Source organism: Apis florea, unplaced genomic scaffold (assembly GCF_048593485.1).
Source record: "Apis florea isolate Af1SG1 unplaced genomic scaffold, ASM4859348v1 contig_3696_pilon, whole genome shotgun sequence".
Taxonomy (NCBI): domain Eukaryota; kingdom Metazoa; phylum Arthropoda; class Insecta; order Hymenoptera; family Apidae; genus Apis; species Apis florea.
Genome location: NW_028256809.1, coordinates 2907619 through 2920306, shown reverse-complemented (window position 1 = coordinate 2920306; position 12688 = coordinate 2907619). Strand labels below are relative to the sequence as shown.

Sequence of the window (12688 nt, the reverse complement as noted above, 5' to 3'; positions counted from 1 at the left end):
TCAAGGATTATTGTATGCTGCTTCGTCCTGTTCCTTTTAACATTGAGATCGATTGATCTCTGTCGCGTGATATTTTTTTTTTTTTTTCATTTTCATGGAGAAGAGAGTGTTTCAAGTTTTTCAAGGCAAATTTTCTCGTATATTATTTTATCGAAGTCGTTTGTTCATTTATCAGAGATATGAAAACTTGTCGTTTTTATGCGTAAGAAAAAGAGAATATGATGATTCATTGAGATAAAAGAAGAAATCGGAATGAATTTCATAGAGTAATAAAATGAGTATCTATTATTACAGAAGATAATTCTATTAGAAGAAAATTATTAATAGTTACTCTGATTATATTGCCAATCTATTTTTGTTATAATTTTTTAATAAAGATTAGATTAAACAATCTATGTTTATATTGTATATTTTTTTTATTTATATAATAAAAAATATATAGATCAAATTAGAATGGAAAAACTTGAGACACTTGTAGAAACGCTGTAAAAGAAAAGATAGTACTATTTTTTTCCTCTTAATTAAGCGAGCTGATTCATTGTTTTGAAAATGATCATCATTGATTATTAATATTGATTAAATTCGTATTCATTTTAATCACTATGATAAATATATCGTTGTTTCAAATAAGTATAGCGTTACGTAAATATAAGATGTTTCACCATTCTTGAACATCTTGAATATTTTTGGCATTTATGAACATGTCAAAAATTTCTAAAGGAAAACTGACATGATCCAAAGGAATAAGATAATTTTTTAAATGATTTGAATCTAGAAATTACGTAGTGTAATTTATATTATACAATTTAAGTTTGTTCTTGTCTTTAATATGACGAATTAATTTTATCAAATAAATATTTGTTTTATTTTTAAGTGATAATTTTATTATAGGATTTATACATAGGATTTTTTAAAGGAACTGCTATATTTTTAAAATATTTAGAAATAAGAAAAAATTTTATTAAGTAATAATAAATAGTAGTACAGATTCTTTAAGCATAAAAAGATTTCAAAGATCAGCTTTATTTTAATTATATATATTTTTAATGTATATTTTTCATACGTTATTATATATTCAATGAATGCATTGTTTATTCTCTTTGAAAGTAAAAGTTAAAGTATTTAAATTAAAAATTAACTGAGTTAGAAGATACTTTATCTTTAATTTTGATAAAATTTAAAAATGATTGATGTTTGAAATGAAAGATCAGTTTCAAAATAATTATTATAATATTAAAATCAATTTTTAACTCTGAGGATTGATTTCAAAATATTTATAGAGTTATGCATTATTCGAAACTATTTATTTTTATTTCTTGATAAAAATTTTTTCCATCTCTAACTATTTTGAAAATATTGTTCGATATTGTGATCTTGTACATATTTTTTTGCTCAATCGACTCTCTTATTCCTAAACGTTTTTTCCATATTTTCAACAAAGATATTCAAGGGTTTACGATAATTGAGGTATCTTATATATTTAAACAAATGATTTCATGTAGATCTATTCCTAGTAATACATATTTCATTCAACATCGTATGTATTATATTAATCAAAAGATCATTTTTATATGATGTTCTATTTTAATCAATCTCAGTTATCGCTAAGTTTAATAATGTAAAAGAACACTTTTCGATTCTTACATTATATTAACGCTAGCATTTATAAATATTGAATTAAAAATACCGAATTATGTGCAACGGATACGAAGTTGCATGTATTATACTCCGTGAAAATCCAAATTCGATTCCTTCAAAAATGAAGTATGAAAATAATTAATTTCGTTTAAATAATATTCCCATCCAATTATTTCTCCAATTTAATTGTACATTATTATACGAATAACTATTTTGCATAGCTAAAACTGCCAAAATGTATGCTTAACAAAAAGACACGTGGATAACTATAAATTAAAAAAAAAAAAAAAAAAAAAAAAGAAAAAAAAAGAAAAGGAAACAACAGAATATAAGAAAATAATTAAAATCACGGTGCAGTGTACCGTATCAATTCGTACTAATTTCCTTCGTGATTTGTAACCGGTATTTATAATGTTATTAAAGCAATTTTCATTGCAGGGACCATCCTGTATGTATACCACAGACAGATGAATTAAAGCAAAAATAAAGTATCCTAAACTCGAATTGTCTCGTTTCGAATCACGAGAAACTGACGAGGACAGTTCGTAGAGGTAAACGAATCATTGAGAAGGCTTGTGATCCTTCGTCCACGACATTCTCTATCGATTTTCCATATGTTGTTTGATCGCCATTTTGACCGACAATTGCCGCTTGAGTTCGTTAACCCTTTAGATCGCAATGTTGCATCGGTGCAATGCTCATTTCGAAACTATGTCAAATTCAGCCTTGGATTGAATACTTGACTTTTTTTGTAAAAATTGTATATTACTTGTAAAATTGTAAAATTGTAAAATTGTAAATTCTTTTTTTCTTTTGTAATAATTGTCTGTATAACTTTTTTTCTTATTCAAGTATGATTTCAAAGTATCTTACTTTTAAGTAAGATAGATTAAGTAAAAGAGTAATAAGAAGACTTTTGGCAATTTTGTTTTATATTATCCTCTAAGTTGGATTCATATTAGGCAAATTATGCATCAAATTGCTTAATTTCAGTTGTTTATCTGCTTGAAATTTACTCTACACGAATGATTTTGAAATCGATTTGCTTGATCGATCAAAAATTGCTTAATGTAAACGTGGCTTTAATAAACGGCACCTAAGCAACATGCATTAAAACGATATAATTTATAAAATAATTTAATTTCAGTGATTTTCAAGTGTAACGAAATTGAATTCATTTATAACAACATATATTTCATATATATTTTTAATACATATTATAATTTTCAGATAAAGATTTAAGGCTCAAAGGATTAAAGTTGTATCCTTATATTATTCTTATCTATTCATCAAAATATCATATAAATATAAAAAAAAAAAAATAAAAGATCTTAAACTTTTGCATAAAAAAAAAATGAATGAATGAAATATAAAATGTATGAAATTCATAGTGCAATGTTTTATTATTGAAATATCGAAAATGCGGCAATCTCTTTTATCTGTTATTTTATTATAAATATTTCTAAGATTTTAATGTAAAGGAATATTTCTATATATATCTTTAAAACTCAATCAACGATTATAAAGAAAATTCTTAGAGTATTGATCTTGATCATTAAAATGTAAATCTTTATATAAATGATTACTCAAAATTTAAATATTATTCTGATTTTATTAGACAATAATATTCAACGATTTGTTATTGCCTCAATGAAGATACGACTTAAGTATTGGAAAAACAGCATCTTCAATCGTCTGACACGTTTGAAAAATGAAAACCAGAAGAATTCCTTTAAAAGAAGGATTTTTAGGAAACGTAGCTTTCGTGTTAAGAAATATATACAAACACCACCAGCCTGTATAAGATAGAAGAAGAAAAAAAGAAGAGAAGAAGAAAGTGGGAAAGAAGAAAGATAGATATATTTTTGTCGAAGTATACATTATCGAATTTGCAGTATCGATGGAGGAAATGCGCGAAGGACGAAAAAGAGAATCGTAATGAAAAATTACTTTCACTTTTTAATACGCGCGAGTTACGGTGTCCAGCTTTCTAACAATTAATGATTATCGAGAATGTTATGCCTTAATCACGATGTTTTGTTTCGTCTTCTGCAAAATTTCGGATAATTAAGAAAACTGATGATTTCTTCCTAGAAAATGATCATTATATCCACATGAGAAGATTTGTCGAGAAAGATTCGTAAGTAATAATACGTGTGTTGAGTACTTTTGAATGGAGAAAGAAAAATTTATTGTTAGCAAAAATATGCTCGACAAGTAATTACGGAAATTTAACTAACAATCAATGTGTTATGATTCGTTAACTTTTTGGTCTGGTTTTTTTAATTGGATAATTTCTTATCTCTGAATATGAACATAAGTATTAGTGTGAATATTAAGAAATTTAAGTCTGAAATTTCTTTTCTCGTTAATTAAGAAAGATAGTAATTTTTCATTTTAGAATATAAAAAAGAATTAGTGGTCAATGTGAATGTCAAGTAATTTTTTAAGAAATTTGTGGTGTATATTTCTTTATAAAATTATAAAGAAATCAAAAAAGATATTAATTTCTAACCTTAAAATATAAAAAAAGAATCATTGTGAACAGATATTAAGTAATTCAAATCTGAAATTTAATTTATATTATTTCGTAAAATATTTAAGATTATGAATTTTTAAGATTATAACTTTAGAAGAAGATAATTATTTTATATATTTAATAATAGATAATGATCGATTTTTTATTTCGGTTAATTATTTAATTATAAGATTATAAAAAGAATTATTTAGATCATTTTGTTAAGAATTTTTGTTTATTTTACATTTAAATATAAATTGTTTACAAAAATTGAAATTTTCATTAAAATTGTTATATTTAAAAAGAAAAAAAGAAATTTAAAAAGAATTGACACAAATTTCTAAATAAGAGAAAGGATTAATTTATGTTTTAACTTTAATTAATATTTTTCAAAATGTTTCTTTTGTATAAAATCTTTTGTCTCCAAATGATTATGAATGTTTTACTATCTGCCAAGGATTGAATGGCCAGAAATTTAGTGTAGTTAGCTCATAAAACCGGTTATTTTAGTATAATTAACTTATAGAAGGATATTTGTGTGTTAATTAGTGATAGTCTATCTAATTTATATACGAAGTTATTTCATTACTACATTTTTCACAGTGTGGTCTTGTTTAAACGACACTTTTCGTGAAAGGTTAGTAGAAGAGGAAGAGACCCAATTAAGAGGTCTTCATTTCAAGATTTGAATCTTCTCGGTTATGAGAATATTTAATGAGCCTTGTGTAGATTTCTCATTCAGGTTTTTCGTCAGGTTCACATTTTATTTGAAATGAGGATAAAAAATAATATTCTGAGAAAATTAATTATTTTATCATTTTTATTTATATATATTTTAGAAATAATACATTTTGTTTTTATTTTCAAATAATTATTTGCTTAATTTATTCAAATAATAGGTAACTTCATCATAATTTTTCATGTATTTTTATTTCAATATAAGTGTATGAATATAATCAAATAATAATGATAATTATAATAAAAATCAAAAGTTATTATTATTTTATTCAATTAAAAAAAAAATAATAAAAGAAGGAATAGAAGAACAATAATAAAAATTGTTTTCACGACTTTACTTTATGTTGAAAATTATTCATTTAAATATTGCGCATTTTCAGTTATAAATCAGTTATAAATAAATTGTGAAATAATCTGTATGTCTTGATAACAGTTGTTTTCTTTTATACTTTTTAACTATAATCAATTCTAATAGACAGGCTATATTCTTCTTTACAATTTCTATATAGCGTAATTTCAAGCAAACTATTAATTATATAATAATTTCTTCTTACAAAAACGTTGATCATAGGACAGAATGGTATTTCTTCGTTTGATAGAAATTATGTAAGAATTTATAAATTTTACTTTGAAATTTTAAAAACTTAACTAATATATATATATATTGTTGACATTTTTTTAATATAATAATTTTATCAATATGATATGAAATCAATGAAATTTTACTTTAATTAAATTAGATTTTAATGAAAAATTTAGTTCATATTTTTCATTGTTTAATATTTATTCGAGTAAAACTTTGCTTGATCCTGCATGATAAATGTAAATGATTGAAAAAAGAGTAATAAGACTCGATTTTATGCAAGAATGTTATTCTTTTCGATTTGCAATTAATAGGCCAAGGATTAAAGCAATAGTAATAATTTAAAATACACGTAACTAATTTTTAAAAATATAAATGGCGAATTCAATCTGATATATTAGATTTAAAAATTACTTACCTTTTATGGGATTAATTGAAAAGAGACATAAAAAATTGATTAAATTTTTGAAAATATTTATCAGAAATTTATCAATAATAAACAAGAAAACAATTGAAACAATAATTTTGTTATAATTTTAAAATTATAATACATAATTATAGAAGAAAACATTTTACAAATATATATTCTTTTTTATCTATAAATAACATATAATTATAGTCATAGTTATAGTCATAAATTTCCATTTTTAATGAAAATATTATTTATATTAAAATCATAATATATTTCAAATCATTAAGTGTCAATATTTCAAGATAAAATTGTTCATTATTAGATATTAGATAAACACAATATGAAATAAAATAAATGGCATAAAAGAAATAAAATTTAAATAACGATAATATTAAATTAATCTACTTAATAGTTTGTATTTGTACAAATACAATATTGATATAATCTTTATCATACAATCTTTCTCTGTTGATTAACACGAATTGATTGATACTATTTCCTAGTCACTGCTATTTTGCAATGCATGTGAGAATATTTTCATGGCAAGCAACTTAAGCATAAATCTGAGAGGTTGACTTTCTATATTTTTTCATCATACGACATTGCGATGTAAGTAAGCTATTTGCTATCAATATAGAACGATTATCATGTTAGCACAACGATGAATTTAGATATTTTAGTACTATAAATGTATATGCAAATTAACTACATTTTTGCGTTCTTTACGATATTGTTATTTTTAAATTTGATATTATGTTAAATAATTTCATATTATCAAATTCTCTTCTGATGCTTTTCTTTTATTTTGAATGTGAATTCAAGATAATTATCCAAAATAAATTATTAATGAAGAAATAAAAAGTTCTTTTGTCACAGAAGGTCTTCAAGGTAATTATATTCTATTTTTTTATATCTTCTTCAAGATCTTCAACTTTATATATAACTTTTTTTATAGACAAATAAAATTATAAAAATTCATAGATTACAAAAAATAAATATATAATAAAATTCAAATTAATTTTTTATGTCCACATGACTTTTTGTGTATCTTTTTCTTCTATATTGGTTGTTCCATTTATTTTTAATATCTTATAATTAAAATATCACACAGAATATTCGATACAAGAAATTGTATCGGAATAAATTAGGATAAAGGATATTTTAATTTATATTTATGGATTCATAGTTGCAATATCTACAATATTTCTCAAAAGTTATATTTGCATTATTAATTTGCAAAAAGTAGAAATTGAATATTATATCATTTCATTTCTCATCAAAATTCGCTTGAAAAATTTAATATTAATGAAAAAAAAAAAATATGGCATCGAAGTGCTTAATAATGATGGAAAAATTTCCGTGACCGACTAATCAATGATGTGAAATCCTCAAGAGTTAGCTTATGACTAATTAAAAGGCTTTTAATTCACCTACAACAGGTAAAAATGACATCTAAGTTGTACAATCACTTTGTCAGTGTACCCTTTCCTTTCCATAGAGGAATCGTGTACTCTGTTTTCCTTTTGACTTAAGAATATTCCCATATAAGTTTCAGGGAATGAGGCGAAGGAAAAAAAGTTGGAAGAAAATGGACGGGGACAGTGAAAATTCGTTCCAAAAAATACGAGTTTCCTTTTCAAAATGGCTGAATAGCGAGAATGACAATGGATAACATAATTTCTTTCACGTTTTGCACAAGTACAGGCAAACTGTCTTCACAATAATGAGAATATTTGGCAGAAACAACGCGTATGTGTGTATATATCTCTGGCTGCATATGCAACGTATCCTTTTCAAGATTTAACGTAAAGATAACGCGAGACCAGGTGAAATTCTGTCGTAACCCTTGCTAGTTCTTGATCGTCTCTTTGCTGATTTTATGCGAGTGTGTTCTGCATTTGTGCATTCGTGGAAATATTTCTTTGCAACGTGTTGCAGCAACGTGTCTCTTCAGATTGCCGTGCGTTGCGTAACGAAAATAATGATGGTTCAAGGTATCTTCGAAAAGGGTATAATTTTTTTGTGAAATTTGAGAAAATGTTGCAGATACGGTCGGATTCTTCATAAATAAATGACGAATCGTTCAATAATTTACAATTAGTTGATAAATATGATAGATAGATGATTTTAGTGGACGTTTACTTTTGTTTTATAATTTGGTCTGATAATTTTCAAGATAATAACATTTTTAAGCGTAAAAATATTTTAAACGAATTGATATTGATATGCCAATTTTATAATTTTTTAAAGGAGATAAAGTATAAAGTGTTTGTGAACACATTTGAATTGTATTTACTGTATAATTTAATTGAAATAATATCGGAAAATTTGTATAGTAAAATTTATTAATTGATACTTTTTTTTTTCAGGACCATTTATCAATTTGGAACCAATTAATCACATAAATATTTATTTTCAATTTCACCCAGAAAAATTTTTATATCCTACAGAATTTATAAGTGATTCATATGTGGCACACCAGTGTCACGATATTTCATTTAAATGTATATAGCATAACACCGAAAATTATACGCATCAGTATGACAATTTAATTCATGTTATAAATTAAATGAACGTGCAAGAGAAGGTGTTTCGACGAAGGTGAAAATCGTGAGAAGGTAAGAAGAATTAATAGAGATCTTTCCTCTAAACTTTATTCACATCCTAGAAAGTTCAAAGTTATAGAATACATTCGTATATTTTTATCATTAAGGAAACCGGTTCGCAAATTCTACGGTCTACTTCTTACTAAGAACTAAGAATCCAATTTACGCATTAGAATCTAATTTACAAGTGGTTTTGAGATAAATTACGTCGTTACATTAGAACTCTATCAGATACTGAAACATTTCTTAAGCTTGATTAGCTTTGAAAAATGTGAATTGTGATGATGCGAAGAAAAGAAGTTGATAAATATACGTATGTATTAAGTAGATTAAATAATATGTATATATAGGATAATATATTTTCTAAATATTAATTGAAGAAAATGTCTATTCTATACTGTTTTATTTTATAGATCATATTTCATTTTACATTATGTACAAATTTTTCTTATAAATCTTATCTTTTTAGAACAAAAGTGCTCGGTAAAAATATCATGAGAGAATATTGTGAAATTTTAACATTGTTTAACTTTTCTAATCCATCATGCATGAATATCTTTATGACATACATATATCTTTATGTAATATATGCAACAACGTTTATTTTGTACAAATTAATAATTTTTTTCTTGTGCTTAATCGATCAAGATTATCTCATTTGATAATGAAATAGCAACATCTACATTTTAGAATAACATTCATCTCTTTATTATAAATCTTCTAGGTCATTATTAAATATAACGTATAATTATATCTTACAAAACAAATTATTCGAGTTATTTTATTTATTTATTTCGATCAAAAATGAAATAGAAAATTAAAAATTGATAAAGAAAAAAAAAATAATTCCAAAAATAATAAATATTTGTATTCAAATGAATATTTATTTCGATAAAAATCTCGATTATTATTTTTATTTATACAAATCATGCATATAGAAAATTTTCAACATTTCAATATATTTATATGGAAATACTATAAATTATGGCAATTATTAATAATATTAAAGAATATCATCGAATTGTAACAATATTAAATATGTTATATTCACTGTTCACATCTAATCTCGTAATTTTGAATCATTCTTAAAAATAAATGATCGTGTTTACCTACTTCGTTTTTAAAAAATGCATTTTTATATAATTGTGAGAAAATTAATCACTATATTATAAAAGACCATGTAAAAGGAAGTCTCGTAACACATTGAGAAATATTTTTTATTTTTTTTTTTAATGTTTAAATGAACGACAACCACGTCATATTTTCATGTCATTAGAAGGAAATCTAAAAACTTTTGATGCATAAAATTTACTTACGTTCATAGTGTTCGATATAATAGGTTGGGAAACGCTGTTCCAGCCAGCCGATGTAGATCGTTAGATCGCTAGATCGCCGTTTCACTCTCGCGTTCCCATTTACTGAGTGGTCGATCGGGCCCTGTTGTCAGTTTCAATGCGTTGCCAGTATGAACCAGTTGTCAAACAAGATTGATTTACACTATAGCTCAAAGATGCATACTCAAACACTTGGAAGGAATTAAGATAATTGCGGATAGAACATTAATCTTTATTACTTATTAATTATTAAATTTAACCCTGTAATGATATAAGTGTTTTCCAATATTTTTTCGATTTAACCGTATATTTTAATTAGATTTTTGATGATTTTCTTGAGCAATAGAGAACAATTAAAATTCATCATTTGCTTTCGTGATTTTTATTACGAATGTTAAAAATTTAATATTAATATAAATTGAACGATTCGTTCAATCAAAAACTTGGACTCTCGTCCAATTTCAATCATTTAATCCACCACAAATTCATATAATTTGTGTACAATCATATGATACTTAGTACGATATACTATATCGTGTGTAACAATGAATATTTTCTCAAAATTTAGATTCAGAATTTCGTTGAAATGATTTTAAATTTGTTTTTCTCTTCTGATTTCCATAAAAAAAAAAAAAAAAAAACCTCGTTGCTACAGAAGGAGAAAATAATCAATCAAAGAAAAAAAAGAAAACTTTTTTCCAACTTTGTTCAATCTAAGCTCTCCGTTTATTTTAACATTCGCATCGTCCACGCGTTTGTATGCACGGCACACGCAGTCACTTACTGTACACAAAATGAAAGGTGACTTTAATTGCAGCGGGACCGAGGACAATCTTGACATCGTCCACGGGTCCTGTCTGCCCCTGTTACAACGATTTTCGCGTGTCTTCTCCCGCGTGCTCTGCAACGCGAAAAAAAAAGAGGAGGGAGGGGAGGATGGGGAGAGGGTTGCAAACACAGGCACGAGCATCTCTATCGAAACAGCGAGTCCGATTGTGAACGTTTCTCTCGAGGAAAGAAGGGGGTTCCTTCCTTCCTCCTCGTGTTCGAAAAGAGAGTGGGACAGAGTTGGAGAGAGATAGAGCGAGAAAGATGTTGGTGCGAACTGGCTAGAAACGGACGGAGTGAAAGAGAAAGAGAGGGAGGAGGGAGAGAATGACAGCAGCCACTCGTTCACTACGGTCAGTGCTTTCTGAACTGTTGTTAGTGACAGTTGCTCGATCATGTGGCGGTGGATCCTCGATCACTGATTCTTCGTATCGATCACGGTCCTCCTTTTTTTTTTTTCTTCGCCTCACTCCCGGTCCGTGGACTCTGTTTTTCTTGTTTTGACACGCGGCACATATACTTGCACATTTTGCTTGGAGCGCGTCTTGGTTCTTTTCTCATCCCTTCCTCTTTTGTTTGCACTGATATTGGTGCTAATTTTCCATCTTGGGACGCGTGGCTGGAAGAATTGGACGAATCATGGTAAGTGAAAAGTGGCTTCTACAAAATCGGTTTATATAGTCGTGTTTCTTCTTCGAGGAGTATTATAAAGAGAAAAGGTTTATTTTGTGAAAACTAGTTGGAAAAGTTTAATCAATCTCTGGGAAAATATTCACAGAGTCGTGAAAGTAGTGAACGAGAGGAGAGCTGATAGAATGATAGAGTTGTTGAATCAGATTTTGTAAATCTTCGTGAAATTCGTTCGCGTTTTAAAGAAAGTGTTGTCTATTAATCGCATTAGCTCTATTATTGCTTTGCAGATAGGAGAATAATAAAAGATTTGATACTACGTTAAATTTTAGTTAAAATTTGGAAGAAATATCGAGTCAACTTTTCCATTAATTTTTGTTTATATAATTAGAATATCGTGAATTAGATCCACTATATTTGACAATTATTAACGAAATTAATGTAAAGAGAAGATTTGAAGAGATTTATCTCACTTTAATCAGTCCATCTTTCAGAATCAGTAAATTTGTAATTTTGTAAATTTATTCACATTCGTCGAAATTAAGGAACGATACGAGGCCTATTAGGCATCGTAGTTTCGCAGACGGTTCTTGAAAAAAAAAAAAGAAAAAAAAGAAAAAATGGCTTGTTTCTCGCAGAATCTTTTCCTCCATTTTTTTTCCTTTTTTTCATCGATCAAGTCGGCTCCGTTTTCAAACTCGTTTTATTTTTCATTCGAACGATATTACATCATGCGCGGATTCATGCAAGACCACCGTGGAACCGGTCTGAAAAGAGATCGATTCGGAAAGGATTAAAACAGACATCGAGATCGCGACGGGGTTGTGTCATTATTCTTCTTTTTTCTCCCTCCTTTTTTTTTAATTCTCTTTCCACGTGCTCTTGCACATCGATGACCGAACCAATCCAAATGATGGAATGATATTTTGAACGTCCAATCTGTCTGGCCGGCCAATCTTGTTTGAAAATTTATAGAAAGTGAGAATGGATATTGCGAGATACGTTTCGATCTTGTTTATAGTTAGATGTGAAGATACAATGAGAGATAGACTATTAACTATTATCTACTGGATAGATAACGTTTCGACAGTGGAAATTTTTATGACGAAATATGAAAAAAGTATCGGAAATGAGATTTGTTTTTCGCCGAGTCTTTGATTTTATCAAAGACTTATCAACCTACATCCTTTTGTTCGTATGAAGATATTTATATAGGTGAAATATATAGAAATGGTATTGAAAAATAGAGTGACTTTGCAAAGAATATGCAAAATTGAATTTTAATAAAAATCTGTATATTCTTGAGGAAATTAAAATATTCATTATTCTTAAAGATTGATATTTCAATCAAATTTTGCCGATAACTGAAATTTCAAAGGAAGAAATATCATTCAACGTGAA

At 26.6% G+C, this 12688-nt stretch overlaps 1 protein-coding gene across 1 annotated transcript in view; it reads left to right on the top strand.

The window, feature by feature from the left end:
- Positions 1–9793: 9793 nt before the first annotated feature.
- The window catches only part of Cht7 (chitinase 7), a 29577-nt gene continuing 26682 nt past the window's right edge, over positions 9794–12688 (top strand). The window contains exon 1 of the mRNA XM_003697481.3: positions 9794–11299. Coding sequence (XP_003697529.1) covers positions 11297–11299 — 3 coding nt within the window. The 5' untranslated portion in view covers positions 9794–11296. The remainder of the gene's footprint in view (positions 11300–12688) is intronic.